Genomic DNA, 19,322 nt, shown 5'->3' with positions numbered 1-19,322 from the left:
TTGCAGTAAATAATGTTGAATGTATAGAAACTTACCTGAAGTTTATGGGTAGCACTAGTTGTACATGATTAGGATTTGCATTTGATAATGTTCTTGGGTAGAGTTTCCAGCACTGAAACCTATCTCATCATAGGACAGTAGAGTCCTTGAATCACTCTGCTAGCAAGAAGGTTATCATTAGTGGTGTGTCCTCCATAAATATGAGCTAAAATAAAACTCCTTAATTTTGTCAGTTTGTGGTAACTGTGTTCTTAATGACAGTTATTGGCTTAGATGGGGAAAACAATGTAATAAAGGTAATCTGACTCTATATAATCCACAGCTAGAGCACAGGCTCATTAGGTTTTTAGTGTTTGGTAGAAATGTTCTTTGTGTAGTGTAACTGCCATGTGAAGTCCTGCATGGTGCTGACATTTATCTCTGAAAGTGGTGCTTCTGCCTTCCCTTTCAACAAAGCAACTGTTCGGTACCAATTGAATGAATTATGCCTTTTCTATATGACAAACAGAACAAGTGAGACTGTAGTAATTACCACACGAATTATTTGCATTTGTAACAGAATTAGGGACAATTATATCATAAAAATAATGGGAAATTAACCAGAACTAAGATGCTGTCTTCAGCTTCACCATCAGCCTTGTAAATTCCATTCTGTGTGTGAGCCTATGAGCGCTCCAGTCAGTCATTTTTTGTCTCATCTTTAATCTCTTATTCAGTCACATCCTGAGTTACTCATAGTATGGATAATAACTGTTTAAAAAAAGAGTCTGTAGACTTTTTTGTTCGTATAATTTATTGATTTAAATACTTAATATGTAACATTTTGAAATTTTAAGGTAAATAATACATGATTTATGCAGCTCTGTAATGAGTCATGTAAATATAACAGGCAACTTTTATTTCCACTTTGTTTTAGAAGAATCCCAGGTGCCCATAAATCATTTTTCCATGTACAAACTCACCTCATTCTGTGGTCTGCACGTAACAATGACTACTGCTTCATGAAAGAGAATATATACATTGTGCATAACTTAGGATAATTACAAGTAAAATAAGCAAATAGGTAAAAAGTCATGCTACATAAAAAACAAAGAAATATGGTGTTTTATTTTTAAAAATATTTCCACCCATTTACAGGTATTATTCTTAAAATTCTAGTGAAATGAGGCATATTTGATCATTTTAATCATATTTTTCTCAAAACCTGTACTACTAGGTAAAAGAAAATATTTTTAGAAATAATTTGAACCACAAAATGAAACTTTTGAAAAATGGCACAGGATTAACAGATGCATTAATTAAAAATAAAAATATGAAAAAAATAGCTTGGCCTTTCAAAATATATGTTATTAACCATGCCTTAAATATATTTACTTGGTATTATTTGATGATATTATAGTCTATGTTTGGGATAACTACATTTATTTTTAAAAGAAAGGATCACAAAGTATAATCTGTTAGTAAAATAGCATATATATAATATTATTCACAACAAGTCAAGCGAAAATGTAGACTCATCAGATTGCAAGAAATAGAACAAACTGTTAAAATAACTCAGTTATCTACTTAAGTAAAAACTACCTCATGCAGAGGACACTATTGAAAGCCTAGCACATCATAATTATGTCTTTATATTAGCATGAGGAACCTAGTCATTCCTAAACCATGCTAAATGTTTGCTGTGTTGATCTTATGCACTTGAAAGAGCAGGGTAAGTTTGAGATTTAAAGTAGTGCTTGGGAATTGCGACCCTTTGGTACAATGTCACAGTTAACTCACAGTTAAACAGTCTGAATTCAGGTAGGTTCATTTTGGAAGGAGGAATGATATGTATTTCTGAATGCACTTAATTGGCTTGCTTTCAAAGCATAATTAGAAAGGTTAGTCAATTGATTACTGAAGGTATAGTGTAGGTGTCAGAAGCTATTACAATAATTGTACATTTTCAAAGACAAACTTTAAAGAATATTTTCTTTTTCTTTTCTAAGGGAAACAAATTGTTCATTCAATTTAAATTAAAAGAAAGAAAGAAAGAAAGAGGGAAAGAGGGAAAGAAAGAAAGAAAGAAAGAGAGAGAGAGAGAGAGAGAGAGAGAGAGAGAGAGAAGGAAAGAAGGAAATAAAGAAGGCAAGAGAGAAAGCACGGAAAAGAAGGAAGGAAGAAAGGAAGGAAGGAAGGAAGGAAGGAAGGAAGGAAGGAAGGAAGGAAGGAAGGAAGGAACATTTCTCTTCATGGACTATTTTCTCACCAATTCTTCTTAATTTTCTCACATCCTGACCAGCTGTAACAGCAGGACTAGATTTCCTAATAAGTAGTGGGTGCTCTAAAGTCTGTGGCCAGTAGCATGTACATTTTGGACAATGGAATCTTAGAAATTGATCTTCAGTAGGAAGTAAAAACCACATAGAGACAAAAAAGGTGCTTTGGCTCACAGCTTAATTTCTCCATTGCATTATCTATATTTTTCCCATTTAAAAATCACTTTAAAATTATTTCTGTAAGTAAATAAAATTGATAAGGATATTTAAAGTTTATTTTAATATTTATTTTAATTAAAGTTATTCATTTATTTACCTGATTAAGTTGTAAGATTGGCTATACTTAATTAGGAAAATTATAAGAAAACACAAAAAGTGTTCACTTAAGTTTCAATTTAGATGGTAAATATGCACCTATCTCAGAAATTAAGTGTAAAGAATGGGATATATAGAAGATGACAAAGAAATGTGTTGCTGTTTGGGGGGTGTTTATTTGTTTGGAACTTATATACTTCTTCTTTTCTTTGATATGAATTTAAGACTTCTGATAAAGGATATAATTAAAAATCAGAACTGAAAAGTAAAAGGTTGCATTGAGGAGGGTAGTTCCCAGATGGGGCACTTATTACATCCCCAGGTCAGAAATACCAGGTATACAATGTTGATTTTGAAAATATATCTTTCTAAATAGAAAAAAAATAATAACACTCATATACCACTAGAGAATACAAACAAAGGTATTCTATGGATATTTGAATATAATATTTATACAGTGACATAACATATAAGACATTTCAATTGAAGAAAATTAAAATGATTAGATGTATTTCCTAGAATTCCATTTTTGCCTTCTTTTTTAGTACACTTAAGATATTTGAATTACTTTCTGTTATAAATCAAATACTTTGCTAGGCATTATCTAATTTTCCCTGAAAAATAAATGGCTTGGATTGAGATACATAAATCCTTTGCTATAACAATATGAAATATCAAAATTAGGTCTTTTTATTTCAAACCATGGAAATTCATTAATTCTAGAAAATAAGTCAAAGCTGTGCTTAAAAAGTTACATGTAAATGTGTTAAAATTTTAAAAGGGTAGAGCTAAGAAACATGGAGAATGCTACTTATTGCTTTCTCAGCAGGGTAGATATAAATTCTATGTTGAATTTTGTCAGACACTTCAAGATCTAGAAACACTATAACAGAACTATCTGACTCATGTAACAGTACCCAAGAAGTTTGGTAGTGTATCCCTTACATCTAAAGGTCCAGTAAAATCAACTTGCATTTCATGTACCTATGATTCTAAAAGCAGATTTGAGAAAAGGCTTTTCTATCTCAATCTTTAGCAGTGTGATTCTCAAATCTAATGAAAAATTAGAGATTAAGCTAGAAGAGGATTTTCTGAATGAAGACTTGCAGGGGCAATGGGCAGGAGCTTTAAAATGTTGATTCTGATACTTCCCAGGAGAGAGCAAAGAAGTTTGCATAGATCCACTTTCTCTTGTATGACAAAGCCCTCAGCAGTCAAGATCCAAATTCACAGTCACTTCTCTTTTCAAATGATCTGTACTATGTTCTAACTTTTACCTCCTTACCTCACAGGTCTATAATATTCAGTCATGTAAATGTGAAAAGGAAAAGCCTCAGCTCAAAGAGTAAAACAATATTGCCATGCACTTTATAAGAGCTGTTAAGAAATAGAGACAGAAAAGACAGAATAAAGTGAAATAGGAAAGAATAGAAGGACTGGAGTTAGAAAGGAGAGAGGGGCATACAGGAGTTTAAAGTGCCAATGTATTTAAAGACCTGATTAGTTTGCCCTACGTAGTCTCTTTGTACACAATGTATTCATTAGACTTTTATTGAGAGTTATTTAGAAATGATACCAGACCTATTATATTTAAGATGCAACTGCAGCTCATACAGATGATATTTGAATTCCTACCTGGTTTCTCATTAGCATAAAGGTTATACTAGAGCTTAGCTTGTCACAGAAAATACTGATTGAAGACATGGTACTAAATTTTCCAAACAGAAGCAAATTCTGCTTTGGTAGATATATATGATGATTTATTTTTGTCATTGTTCCTTTAAATAGTCATTCTAATTAACAGTTTTATTAAGTTTCTTATTTGTTTTCTAAAGCTTTGACATGCTGAATTTTATTTGGTGTACCTATCATTCAGTATTATTTCTTATTTTTTAAAAAAAATCTTTAATGATATATCCATATCAATATCTTTAGCTTTCTCTTAGGTTAACAAAGATGGACTACAGACATAATTTTCATCTTCCCATTGTAAGTAAAAGCTTCCCTATAGGGGGGCTTTTTCTTTCTCTTTCTTTCCCTCCAGCTGACTCCACCTAAATATATCTTATATGCTCATAAATTAGAAAAACTGTTATGGTCAGATAATAATTTGTATTTCATGACAGTAAAAATTTTTTAAGGATCAAAAGAATAAGCAAGAGGTAACCATTATTTCAGATCAGGAAGTTACACAAGAAATGAATTTTGCAAGTGATGCTGACACATCTGAAATTAATAAAAATAATAGGCCTGATAATCATGGCTGCTATCTACTCATCATTATCCTTACACAAATGTTCAAGACTGTTTCTAAAGCTCCCACATAATTGCTTTAGATAATTCTCAATTCCTGTGCATTATCTAGATCACTGGGGTGCTTTGTTAGATGCCTTAACATGAAGGAGTCTGAACACACTACCTTTGGCTTTTAATATCGAGCTCTGTAATAGTTTAATGTTTTAAGCATGAGAATATTGTTCAACAAGAGAAATAAGGTTCAATGCCACCATTTAAAATTCTTATTTATAACAACCTTGTTTAGTAACATAGAAAACTTGGAAAAATAACAAGCACTGAACTATAATTAATTTACGATTAAGTGATATCACCAGAGGTTAAAACCTGAAGGACTAAGCCACAGAATTAGGTTCTCATTGCTAAAGCTTTTGATGTATTTTATGAAATACGATTTCAAAACCTATCAACTTTGAAGTTTATATACAAGTGAACTGACACAATATAATAATTGATTTTTTAAGACTAGTAATTCTAGTTAAAAATAGGAGGGAACTTACTTCTCCTAAATGCATTCTGCATGAGATAGTCAGTTACAAGTAAGTGAGAAATCTCTGAGTGATAATGACAGAGTATCCATTTGCTTTCAATGTTAGAAGGCAGAGAGAACACCCTCATTTTTCCCCTAAGCACTATCTAATGGTCTTGGGTTCTCTAGCTCTCTGGGGCTTCCATCTTGAGTAAACCTAGGCCATTTTTTTTTCTCTCAGAAGCTGAGTACTTGCTTTGTTAGTAGAGTGCAAATTGAGAAAATATGAAGTATTGACTATGGAATAACCTCAAAAATGATGGCACAAGCTTTTAGGACGTAAAATGTTTTCCAGACTTTGTGATTCAAGTTCACAATAATAAAAACATATCATTCCTATTTCAGCAGTTGGAGGAGCGTAAAGTACAAAATCATTTTGCTAGTGAATGTCATGTCGACCAAACGTGTGTGAAGATGCTGTGTTTAATGTCCTCTGCACACTGACTATCTGTCCTGTGCTAATTTCAGTGGGCTTCTCTGTAACCTAAGGCAGAGCCAATGTTTGACCCTCTGTTTTGTAGATCCGGATGTTCTGGCACTTCTACTTACCTTTGTCACTATAACCCAGAATCATTTTATCTACCACCTTCAGAGACTTGCTATTTATGGCTCTGTGAGCTTCTAATTGAAGTTTTACTGAGCCTTACAGCTACTGCTACCCTGACACTACCTCATCAGAGGACTGGGAATGGTTAGTTTGGAATTTTTTCTCTCAAACCAAACAAAACAAAATGACCAAAACAAGAAAGCAAACAAAAAAACACAAAAGTAACACATAGCAAAAGGGTTATCTAGCATTCATTAAATCAACTGTGTATACTATAGAAACTCCATATTCCTTAAGATCCTCTCTCTTCTAACAGTCTCTATTACTTTAGAAATCTCTTTGCTCTTTTATCTTAAATCTTTCAGGAGCTTATAAAGCCAAGACTCACGTATATTTTATCAAAGTTCACTTTCTCAATCAGCTCTTTGAACTTACACTCTACTTCCATCTTTGTTGCTTGCTGTAATAAACTACAGAGATCCAAAAATTTGAGCAACTTTACAAATAGTACGTAAATGTCTTTGAGAGCAATAGAAATTATAGTAATATAGATAGTTTTAAATTACACCAGACATACTCTGATGTAAACTCATTAGCTACATGTCCACAAATTAGTGAGTTTTGAGATTGATTTGTGAACTATTTGATCAGTTTTTAAATATGATTCATCCTTTGCTTTTCATTATGTTGTGAAACGACAAATAACTTTAAAAATTCCAAACCACCTGTATTATTGCTAGTGGAAACCATGTCTCCATTTCTCCAAAGGCTTGGTGAAATGCACACGTGTGCATTATATATGGCATCACTACCATGGCTTAAAATATTGCTTAAAAGATAGTTATAAGTATTGCTAAGAAATTGCTTTGAGAGAAATATGTGATATACATAATGAAACGAGGCATTAAGTATTAACTTTGCATCTTTTTATAATATAGATAACAGCATTCTGAAGGTAGGCTGTCATTTCAATACTTACTTATGTCCTAAACTTATTTTCTGTTACTTCAGTGGTGAAGGCCAGCAAGTGTACTGCACAGCTTTACCAGTAACCAAGAATATAGCTACTATGCCTAATAATACTGAGCAATATTCATCCCTCATGCTAATCAGTGTTGACTTCTGTCACTAATAAGTTTGAAGATTCATGTTCTGAAAGCATACTAAGCATTTGAAACCAAAGCTAAAATTAAAATTTATGATAAGAAACCCAGAGTGCTTAAATATTCAAAATTAAATAAAAGAGTATATTGCTATCTTAGTCAACTTGTATTACCTTTGAGTCACTGAGATTGTAAGCATGTTCTTCCATAATCTCCACATCTGGCTGTATGCAGTATTAATGAGGGTGGTTTCCTAAACTCATTCTTGGGTCCTACCTCTGCCATGTGCCGTAGGATATTCCCAGTAATTCCAATTCCTAAAACTTCCTAGATTATTATTATGCAGCCAGTGAAATACTTTTAAGCAGAAAAGTAAATATTAAACTAGGACAGTGTGGGAGAGCAATGAAGTACTTGACTGAAAGTATTTTAGGGCTATACAACATATCAGAACAAAGACAAACTACTTACACACATTCTCAAGTCCTTCTCAAATGACCTTTTACAACCAATAACCACATGCAAGGGTGCACATGTGCACACACACGAGATTCATTACTTTATAAGACAAGATGTGGTCATTTTTTTTTCAATGAAAAGAAAGGGAGAACAAAGATGGTAGAACACTAGTACTTAGGTTTTTTTGAATCAAGTGTGATGAAGGACTATTGCATACTATCTCAACAGTCTCTGCTGATTATGTTAATGTATATAGAGTATCAGAAGTTGTTTTTCATTCACCACTGTGAGGATTCTGATCTGAGGCAACATATAAGGACATTTTATTTTCTTAACATGAATTTTGTTTCAGCATGTTTATATAACTTATATGTGTATTAAATCTGGTTCAGAAGTAAAGAAGAAATGATGTTTTTGAAGGCTGGGCTTGAGAGGTTGAGATAATATCTGTTGAGCACACAGAGGGTGAGGAAGGGATAATCAATGTCTTGCTAAAAAAAAAAAAGAGTACAGAAACCTTTGTCACTATTTAAGTTCTATGTTATATATGTACAACACCCATTTCAGCCAGTGGCAAACTGAAGAAACTGCCAGTGTTGATGGCCATAATCTCCAAGTCCATATTAACACTGCACACCTGTAGACCCACCTTTCAGTCAGCAGAAACACTGTTCTGTCCTGAATAGAGTTGGATGGTTTTGTAAATGGCTTTGCCTTTTGTTTCTGTTTACTTTTGCTTTATTGGTAGATCTCTCTGGAAAAATTTACATGTTTTAAAGCATTGCTACAATTGAGAATTAGATTTTGTTTAACTCATTAATATCTTTTTTCTTTCCTTAAAGAGACACAAACTTTCACACTTCTGAACATATATCTCTATCCTAATGTCATGGTCATTAAACAAGAGAGAAAAGTTTGAGACTGTAAGAACTAATGTGTGCTGGATCCACTGACTAACTCTCCAATTTTATATATCAGAGATGGTGTTAGAAACATGGGTCACAGCTTACTGGTCTCCACATAAAATATGGAATTGGAAGAGATACCCCAATTAGTCTAAAATACAACAGGAGATATACATACAGAGGTAGATTTTAGAAAGTTGGGTCATAGATCACCTTCACAAGATGACAAATCTGAAAGTCCCAACAATGTTTCTCAGACATGGTAATTTTTCTTTGTGAACACCATTGCCTCTTTACTAAAGTCCATAAGATCGCTTCTATACAAGTATATGAAGATTATACCTATGCTAGATTATTGACTTATTTGAAGATGACAATGTTCTCCTCATCAAATGATATTTCTGTCAGTGGTAAATGTTAGTAATAATGTCTAGTTGCAAAGTTCCTTTCCTAAATTAACTACCTGATCCAATATTCAGAAAGGGAAGTTATTCATGCCATGTTAGATTTGAAGTTGATTTTACAGTGAGCTAAACATATTACACCAACTTGCAATCACTTGGTTTCTATGGATACCTTCCTAGATTCCTTTCAACCTGACACACTAAAAGGTATACCATTCCTACATGTTGTTAAATATATGAAAGTAATAGAGAGCTATTAATCAATAGAATCAAAATACTGTCACATATTTGCAGCCAAGTTTTCTAAGATAGAACATATGAACTCTGCTTTGTAGAAAATAAAAGATGGAAATATAAAGTTCATAGCTTCTCCCTTATACAAATGCAGACAATGGAACTTTTTTTTTTTGAGTGCCTTACAAGCACATAAAGCAAAAAAGAATGTAACTATGATGGTCATTTGAAACAGTCTAGAAAACTTACAAGAGATTATATTACTTCCTCAGACTGTCTTCAGAAATATAGATTATAGTGATTGAAGAATATAATTTCCTGTTAGGGATATATAATAAATTTATGCAATGTTCTTTAAAATGCCATTTCTGACAGTGTAACGGCTCTTTCCTAACTATGTAAAATAATGTAACCAAATACAGAATTTGTGATGCTTTTAAAACTGAGAATAAATGAGTAAATTCTCCTCTTGAGCTTTATTTAATTGTTTATTTAGTAATAGTTTAATCACTGAATAATAGAGTGGATTTCAAATATTAGGTTTTAAAAGATATGAGTGTGGGGGTGTGTGTATATTTTTCATAAATTTTCTTAAATACAGAGAATATATTGCATGATTCCTGGGAAATATTCTTTCAACCTTATGGTTATAGAACATGTTTATTGAGTGTAAAATAATTGAATATATCATAATAAACATAGTTACTGCACATAATAGATATAATTGACTATGGTGAGCATGGCTGTTTCCCCTGTTCTTCAATAGTAAGAGACTGTCAGCTTTCATCAGGCATTTTCATCAGTAGTAGAACAAGACTACTTTGTGTTTTCAGCTTACTCTATCTACTCTCCCTACACTCCTCATCCTTCTCTACTATGAAGGAGGTAAGCTAATATTCAAGTTTCTTGAAATGTATTTGTTATTATTCTATTGAGGATACATTGCCCTCAGGCTACAAAGCATCACAGGCATACTCTGGCCCTTTATCTGTATGGTGTAAAAACAGAACTATGCTTGGCAAAAAAGAGACAGGTGATAGCATAGAACCTGGAAAATATATATCTTGCTTTCTCCATGTAAAGTATGTTAAATTAGTATCTCAATTATACCAGGGTGAGAATACAGCTAAAGTTAGAAAAAGATCATGAATAGAACAAGTGCTTTGCCTAATTTAAATGTTGCCAAGTCACATAGAGAACAGTGATTAACAATCACAGACGACTTTGGGAATTAACATATAGCAATACCTTAGAATGTTTAATGCAGGCCCAAATTCCTGAAAAAAAGTATATATTGTGTCCAGTAAACATACCTACCAGTGAGAATACATACTGGATACTTGAGTAAGAAGAAAAGGTCCATCCTATTATTTCAATACAGCAAATGCTTCCAGATCACTAAACTCCTTAGATATGTAGGTTTTATATGTGGCTCCAAATATGAAAATTCTTGCACACTGTGCACTCCTAATTTCAGTGTGAGCCTGTAAAGAGTATTTTCATGCAGTGTTGGCTATTGATAGCAGTCCTTAATTTAGTAGAGCATGCAATGGAATGCTATCTATGTATACATGGTGTTTGTGGAATCTGGAGGTTCAGCCTACACCAGTATTCATGAGGCAGTTTGATACTTTAGAGCCTGTATCAACAAAACCTCCAAAGAATATACATTTTAGAATCCAAAAGGCATGAAATCGAGCTTTTCTTTGCTTTGTTGTTAGGCAATTGGAAACAACATTCTTGGCAAAATTGCCTGACAGATATTCGTCAGTAACTCTGATATCAGAATTTGCTTTGGAGTGTGACAGTCAGTTCTTTGAAGGCATAGGTCAGAGACAGGAAGGGCAGCTACTAATACATCATTTTGAGAGATAATGTTGATTATGGAGCCACTTAAGATTGCATACACCATTACATTGGTAAGTTTTAATGTAAAAAGGATCTAGTTTTGCAAAGTGTTTTGTTTTAACTTACAAGTGTTTAGATTTAAAAGAAAATCTTTCCTGAAGCTTAGTTACAGGTTTATTTTCTACTAGAAAATTCCATTTCCTCTGGATCCAAGCTACATGAAATAAATCTAAAAGGTATGTTTACTAAGCAAACACATGTTTCCTCAACAGCTGATATCCTTAGTTATACATATTCCCAGTTCAAGCACTAATCTCTCTAAGTAAGTGAAACTTGTATATAGCATCATCAAATCTACCCACAAAGCCCCAGCACATTTTGAATATTTAATCATGTGTGGGAAATGCAATTATCTAGGAGAAGATATAGTTATAGATATATAAAAATAGGTAACATCCCTAAAATATTTAGCTAATTTATAGTTCTTCTGCTTGGAAGTTTAATCACACTGCCATAATATATGTATGAGATGCCTATTCAGAAAAAGAAAATTAGAGATTATTCCTTACCTATCAGTTCACTAAATGTAGGAATATATATTTAAAACTGGCTTTCAAAAGTGGTATAAATGTATAGGGAGAGATACCTGCATGGCTGACAAACAAAAAACCATAAGCTCTATTAGTTACTTTTGATTGCCTGTACTTGTAAATAAAATATCCATTACCAGAAATACTCATATGGATGGAAACATTATACTTTTCCCCCACACCACCCAGCTTTTTGTTTTTAGTTGACATCAGTTATTCACCATTTCAAGGATTATTGCCTGACGTTAACACAAAACCTACTATATGTTCTTACAGAGCATTGGAAGAGAAATAGTTTCTTCCTCTCCTCATGAGGACCCATGTCTGGGCTTGTGCTTTTTGGAGGAGTCTTTGATCTGCAGCAAGTCTCAGAGGCTTGTTTCCCGGAGGAACATTGTGCCAATATTGTAGGAAACCTTTTTTATTCTCGATGAAGATAGGGATGGCTTTGGTGGCTTTGGGTCAGTCCTTAACTCCAGGAAATAGCAGACCCCAGGAATTTCCTTCGGAAAGTTGTCTGGAAGTTCTTCTCGAGAACGAGGAATAAATGTGAAACTGTCTTCTCGTTTTAGTAATCTAAGAAAAAATGTAAACAATGTGAATAAAACAGCAGAAGAAATGGGACTACATGAACAGAAAAATCTAAGGACTTAGGTAGCTGTTCTTTAACTATACTCAAGCTAATATTCAATGTCTTTGAATATGTGATTGTCACATGACTTCAAATATTAGAAAGTGCTATGACACGAAAGAGATTGCTTCATGTTATAACAATTGTATAAAAGCCCAATATGGCATTTGAAATATGTCATCAGGTTTGCTTTTTCTAAATAGCAGTTTCTGAAAAATAGAAGTTCAAATTTAATTTTTCCAAAATAAAAGCCTAAGAGAATTGTAAAATGTGGGGCCTTATTTCAAATGTATAGGACCTAGTTTGTCTGTTTTGAAAACTTGCCTAAGTTCTAGAATTTTTTTTATATATATGTTATGGATTCTGAGTATGCATTGAGTATGTGTCTTGTGTATTGGATATGTAAGCAAGTTCTATCAAAGTAATGACTCCAAGTATCCATGATATTTGGTAACAAATTTCTAGCAACACATGGTTTCTAATCAAATATAGTCAAATATCTTGGTTCATGTTTTTCTGTCTCATTCAGAGACTTCTTTTCAGAATAATAACACTAGACTAGATTTATTCTTTAAATTTATTAAATTCCATGCAAAGTTATGCTTGATATTCATATATGAAAACACCAGCCAGCAGCTCAATTTAATTCAACAATTCATAAATAATGGGATATTGTCTAACTAACTCCCTGTCCAAATTCCCATGATCACAAGCTAGGCAATTTACAGTTTTGTCAATAGAAATAAAAATGGAAAGATAAATGATAAGGAACAGAAAAAAACCAGAAACAACTAGAAATAAAGTATAGTGAAACAGAATAGATATTGTAAATAAAAAACAAAACAAAAAACAAACAAACAAACAAACAAACAAAAGCCCACTTAATACCAAAATAAATGATAGAAATCCCAGAAGAGGAAAATGAGAAAAGAGAGAGCCATATTGGATTTTATATTTAGAAGTAACTTTATGAGGAATCATGCAGTGGGTGCGGAGGGTGAAAGTCAGAAACAACATTATGAGTGAAACAAATGAGTTTCAAGCCATTTGATGGACAGCATTACAGAATACATTGACAAAGAAAGTTAGGGTGAAAGTCATATATTAGGATACATTTTGAAATCATAAACAAAGAGTTTAGAATTTTGGAAGATATTATAGAAGTAAAAGTCATCATTCTTTTTCATAAAGACTACCCATCTTCATAAATCAGTTTAGAACTAACTGCAGCTCCATGGTATCACGTAGGATATGCTAGGGAAAAAGAATCATTTTCAAATGTCCCTACCAGGTAAAATTATTATCTAAAAATGACAGTTAGAAATGCTAATTATTATTACATTCAGAGAAGCCTAAATGTCATAATCCATAATTGTAGGATTTTGCTTGTGAAATGATAAAAGAGCACTTTGATTATGAATTAAAATATAATATAATGGTTCTATACATTCAAAAAGAAAGGCTCATTCTGATATTTTAAAATTCTATAAAGAGCCTGTCCTATTTGATTCATACATAACATAATCCTAAAGATGAACATACTCCTATCTATTAAGTTTATGGAGAGTGGAAGTGAGTTCAGAAGTAGAGCCATGTGCTTAAGAAAGCAGCAGGGCCAGTGTGTCCTGCAAAGTATAAGTAGAGCTGAGTTGGATTGAAGCTGACAAGGTGAACTTGTAAGTAAGATGACTCTCCACAACAAAACAGTAAAACAGATATGGTGCAGGCATTGTTGACAGTCAGACACTGCTTGCTTGCTTAGTTTGCATTTGCATAGATGTTCACTTACATACAATAACGTCTAATCAGTTACTTCAGAAATAACACATTTAAAAATCCTGAATTAGTTATCTAGTTTAGAGTGAATTCCCAAATGATTTTATTAAGCTCAAGTAGAGCAGGCATTGTTTTTATGGTATGTCAACCAGGAACATGAATCAGTCTATACTGATGTTCTGCTTATAACAAAAATGCCTCTGAACTTAGGAAAGTGGGGATACTGTGGGTAAGTTAATAGAATTAAGAGAAAAATAGTAATAGAAATAGAAGCAATTTATAGAAATATATGATACAATGTATCTGTCATTCAAATAAATCATAAATATGCAAGATTAAGAAAGATAAAATATGTGAATTTTAGAATAATAATCAAAAACTACATAAAGTACACTACCACCAACTGAAATATTCAATCAAAAACTCTGTCCTTTCCAAATGTACTATAAGCCCCAAATCAACAATTAGGGGTTGTGACTGCTTCTTTACATTGCCTATGGTTTGCCTCATCATGCTCTTTGCACTTTGCTATAATTTATATTTTCTGATAATGGAGAACAAAAACAGGTTATCTATGAAACTACTTATAAGATACAAAAAAGAGAGGGCAACAGCTTTTCCAGATATGAGGACTTTTACATTATTCACTGGATTTTCTTTGAGAAGCAATTCTTGGGGACAACACATTGCTCTCTTGACATTTTAAATACATATCATATACTATGCTAGAAATCATAGAGGCAGCATCTTTGGGGGATTTTATTTTTGTCCAAGTAAACAACTTTTTATCAATAAGTGATCACAGTTTTAAATTTTGATAATGAAAACCTTGGCACATAAATTTAACCTGATTCAATCTCCCATGAGAGCCAGGACTTAAGTCTTGGAGTGATTCCCAACACAACATTCTGGATGACTTACTAGGGTATCTGTGGAAGAGGTCAGCAATGTTTCACTCAGTGTGCCTGGCTGTGTTATTTCTCATGCTACTAAATAAATGACCAAATATGTGTACAGGAATAAGGAATTTAAACAAATCATGCAAAAAACTCTAATTCACCTTGAAATACTAGACCCACGTGCCTACGGCAGATTCTGAAATACTTCCTAACAATCCATTTCTTCAGCACATCAAGATTGATAGGGAAACATATATTCTACATAAATCTAAACAAATCCCAGATGTTTAATGGACGAAAGAAAACTTTCAGAAACACATTTAATAAGTATTTGGAAACTGAACACATTCTGATTTTTATGCATATCACTGTTCCTTCTATCAAGAGTTTGGCTTGCATTTTTTAAGATTTTTGAAATCCATTGCTGTTTTAGATCAGGATATGATACCAAGACAGCTCCCTCAGTACTGAAGAAATGAAGCTGGTCTCTTCCTCTCTTAGATCTGGCTTTCATGCTTTCTCCCATAATTGGCCCAAGTTTTGCTCTATTGTGTATCCTCTTTTTAGAACAGGCTTTGAAGCTTATACTGATGTAAATGGTCTGAAAGAAATTTACACTTTAATACAATGTCAGGGTATTATTTTTATATTTTTAAATTTATTTTATTAGCATTTTCTTTACTTACATTTCAAATGTTATCACCTTTCCTAGTTTCTCTTCCAAAAACTCTCTATTCCCTCCCTCCTCCCCCTACTTACCAACCCACCCACCCCCGCTTCCTGGACCAGGCATTTCCCTATACTGGGGCATAGAACCTTCACAGGACCAAGGGCCTCTCTTCTCATTGATGACCAACTAGGCCATCCTATTCTTCATGCTAAACAACCTCTTGTCATGCAGTTATTATTTTTAAAAAAGGGATAGACTAATAATGAGGATTATTAAGAATCCTATTATTGTATATTCTACCTTCTTCAAATTGTAAGTAGCATACATAGCTTACAGATTGAATGTCCATAGGGGAGGCAAGAAATAGTCTTCATTCCACTATGCATGTTCCCTCAACTGTATCTTTTTATTTACTTGTTAATTAAGGAAAACATTGGGACTCCTTGCTATGTACACATCTCATAATGCTTTAACACCATGGACTCAAGAAAATTGAATAACTGCCATTCTCAAGACTTCAAACTTAGAATTATCCAGTTTTCAGAGCAGTGAGGTCATCAGGAAGCTAGTTATCAGAAGGTTGTATCTGCTTTCTATGAATCAATATCTGGTTACCTCTGATTATATCCTGAGATAGAAGCCAACTTAGAGGGCATTAGAAGGAACTTTGATTTTTATTGTTGTTGTTGTTGAGAATATCTTTCTGTATAACATTTATCTCATTGGCTGGTTTAACCCCATAGACAAAACATGAATCTAGTTATAAATTCTTTTTTTATTATTAGGAATTTTCCTCGTTTACATTTTCAATGCTATCCCAAAAGTCCCCCATCCCCATCCCCCCAATCCCCTACCCACCTACTCTCCCTTTTTGGCCCTGGGGTTCCCCTGTACTGGGGGATATAAAGTTTGCAAGTCCAATGGGCCTCGCTTGCAGTGATGGCCGACTAGGCCATCTTTTGATACATATGCAGCTAGAGTCAAGAGCTCCAGGGTACGGGTTAGTTCATATTGTTGTTCCACCTATAGGGTTGCAGTTCCCTTTAGCTCCTTGGGTAATTTCTCTAGCTCCTCCACTGGGAGCCGTGTGATCCATCCAATAGCTGATTATGATCATCCACTTCTGTGTTTGCTAGGCCCGGGCATAGTCTCACAAGAGACAGCTATATCTGGGTCCTTTCAGCAAAATCTTGCTGGTGTATGCAATGGTGTCAGCGTTAGGAAGCTGATTATGGGATGGATCCCTGCATATGGCAATCACTAGATGGTCCATCCTTTCGTCACAGCTCCAAATTTTGTCTCTGTAACTCCTTCCATGGGTCTTTTGTTTACATTTCTAAGAAGGGGCAAAGTGTCCTGATTTCTTCAGGATCTGTTGTTATGTTTCCCTTTTCATTTCTGATTTTGTTAATTAGGATGCTTTCCCTGTGCCCTCTAGTGAGTTTGGCTAAGGGTTTATCTATCTTGTTGATTTTCTCAAAGAACCAGCTCCTTGATTGGTTGATTCTTTGAATAGTTCTTGTTTCCACTTGATTGATTTCACCCCTGAGTTTGATTATTTCCTGCCTTCTACTCCTCTTGGGTGAATTTGCTTCCTTTTGTTCTAGAGCTTTTAGGTGTGTTGTCAAGCTGCTAATGTGTGCTCTCTGTAGTTTCTTTTTGGAGGCCCTCAGAGATATGAGTTTTCCTCTTAGGAATGCTTTCATTGTGTTCCATAAGTTTGGGTATGTTGTGGCTTCATTTTCATTAAACTCCAAAAAGTCCTTAATTTCTTTCTTTATTCCTTCCTTGACCAAGTTATCATTGAGAAGAGTTTTGTTCAGTTTCCATGTGAATGTTGGCTTTCTATTATTTATTTTGTTATTGAAGATCAGCCTTAGTCCATGGTGATCTGACAGGATGCATGGGACAATTTCAATATTTTTGTATATGTTGAGGCTTGTTTTGTGACCAATTATGTGGTCAACTTTGGAGAAGGTACCATGGGGTGCTGAGAAGAAGGTATATCCTTTTTTTTAGGATAAAATGTTCTGTAGATATTTGTTAAGTCCATTTGTTTCATCACTTCTGTTAGTTTCACTGTGTCCCTGTTCAGTTTCTGTTTCCGTGATCTGTCCATTGGTGAAAGTGGTGTGTTGAAGTCTCCCACTATTATTGTCTGAGGTGCAATGTGTGCTTTGAGCGTTACTAAAGTTTCTTTAACGAATGTGGCTGCCCTTGTATTTGGAGCATACATATTCAAAATTGAGAGTTCCTCTTGGAGGATTTTACCTTTGATGAGTATGAAGTGCCCCCCTTGTCTTTTTTTATTATTTTGGGTTGGAAGTCGATTTTGTTAGATATTAGAATGGCTACTCCAGCTTGTTTCTTCATACCATTTGCTTGGAAAATTGTTTTCCAGCCTTTCATTCTGAGGTACTGTCTTTTTTTTTTCTCTGAGATGAGTTTCCTGTAAGCAGCAAAATGTTGGGTCTTGTTTGTGTAGCCAGTGTGTTAGTCTATGTCTTTTTACTAGGGAGTTGAGTCCATTGATATTAAGAGATATTAAGGAGACAGCCGGCCACCTTCCTGGTGAGAGCACGGGGGTCTGCCCGGCCTGAGAGGTTTGTGTCACAGGCGCCGGCGGGAGCCTTCTTGGCTCCGGGACTCGCGGGGGGCAGGCTGCACGGGAGACCGTGTGGAATACAGAAGCCAGCCGTTTCTGGGACGGGCGAGAGTCGCAGAGCTTCTGGGGCGGCGCCATCTTCGTATCTAGACAACCGGCCACCTTCCTGGCGAGAGCCACAGAGCTTCTGAGGCGGCTTCATCTTCAGCTCCAGACAGCCGGCCACCTTCCTGGTGAGAGCACGGGGGTCTGCCCGGCCTGAGAGGTTTGTGTCACAGGCACCGGCGGGAGCCTTCTTGGCTCTGGGACTCCGCGGAGGGCAGGCTGCATGGGAGACCGTGTGGAATACAGAGGCCAGCCATTTCTGGGATGGGCAAGAGTCGCAGAGCTTCTGGGGCGGTGCCATCTTCGTCTCCAGACAACCGGCCACCTTCCTGGCAAGAGCCACAGAGCTTCTGAGGCGGCTGCATCTTCAGCTCCAGACAGCCGGCCACCTTCCTGGTGAGAGCACAGGGGTCTGCCCGGCCTGAGAGGTTTGTGTCACAGGCGCCTGCGGGAGCCTTCTTGGCTCCGGGTCTCCGTGGAGGGCAGGCTGCATGGGAGACCATGTGGAATACAAAGGCCAGCCGTTTCTGGTACCGGCGAGAGTTGCAGAGCTTCTGGGGCGGTGCCATCTTCGGCTCCAGACAACCAGCCACCTTCCTGGCGAGAGCCACAGAGCTTCTGAGGCGGCGCCATCTTCCACTCCAGACAACCGGCCACCTTCCTGGCCAAAGCAACACAGCTTCTGGGAAAGATCCTGTTTTGGGCATATACCTTCAGCCAGGAGGAGGTCCAAACACCAGATAACTGTACACCTTCCCCGAAAGAGGAGAGCTTGCCTGCAGAGACTGCTCTGACCACTGAAACTCAGAGGAGAGAGCTTGTCTCCCACGCCTGCTGATTGAGGGTAACAAAATCAACAGAGGAACAATCTCTTAACAAAGACAACTATAACAACTAACTCCAGAGATTGCCAGATGGCGAAAGGTAAATGTAAGAATCCTACTAACAGAAACCAGGACCACTCACCATCATCAGAACCCAGAACGCCCACTTCGCCCAGTCCAGGACACCCTAACACACCTGAAAAGGTAGACCTGGATTTAAAAGCATATCTCATGATGATGGTAGAGGACATAAAGAAGGAATTCAATAACTCACTTAAAGAGATACAGGAGAACACTGCTAAAGAGTTACAAGTCCTTAAAGAAA

General features: G+C 35.3%; 1 protein-coding gene across 2 annotated transcripts in view; it reads right to left on the bottom strand.

Annotated features, from left to right (window-relative positions):
* Nucleotides 1-775: 775 nt before the first annotated feature.
* Gucy1a2 (guanylate cyclase 1, soluble, alpha 2) overlaps nt 776-19,322 on the bottom strand; it is a 373,443-nt gene continuing 354,896 nt past the window's right edge. Inside the window, exon 8 of one of the 2 annotated variants that reach the window (NM_001033322.2) lies at nt 776-12,063. In NM_001033322.2, coding sequence (NP_001028494.1) covers nt 11,856-12,063 — 208 coding nt within the window. In that variant the 3' untranslated portion in view covers nt 776-11,855. The remainder of the gene's footprint in view (nt 12,064-19,322) is intronic. The other variant, XM_011242361.2, reaches the window with a different exon arrangement.

The sequence above is a fragment of the Mus musculus genome, chromosome 9, assembly GCF_000001635.26.
Source record: "Mus musculus strain C57BL/6J chromosome 9, GRCm38.p6 C57BL/6J".
Classification (NCBI taxonomy): domain Eukaryota; kingdom Metazoa; phylum Chordata; class Mammalia; order Rodentia; family Muridae; genus Mus; species Mus musculus.
This window is presented reverse-complemented; position numbering and strand designations above follow the sequence as displayed.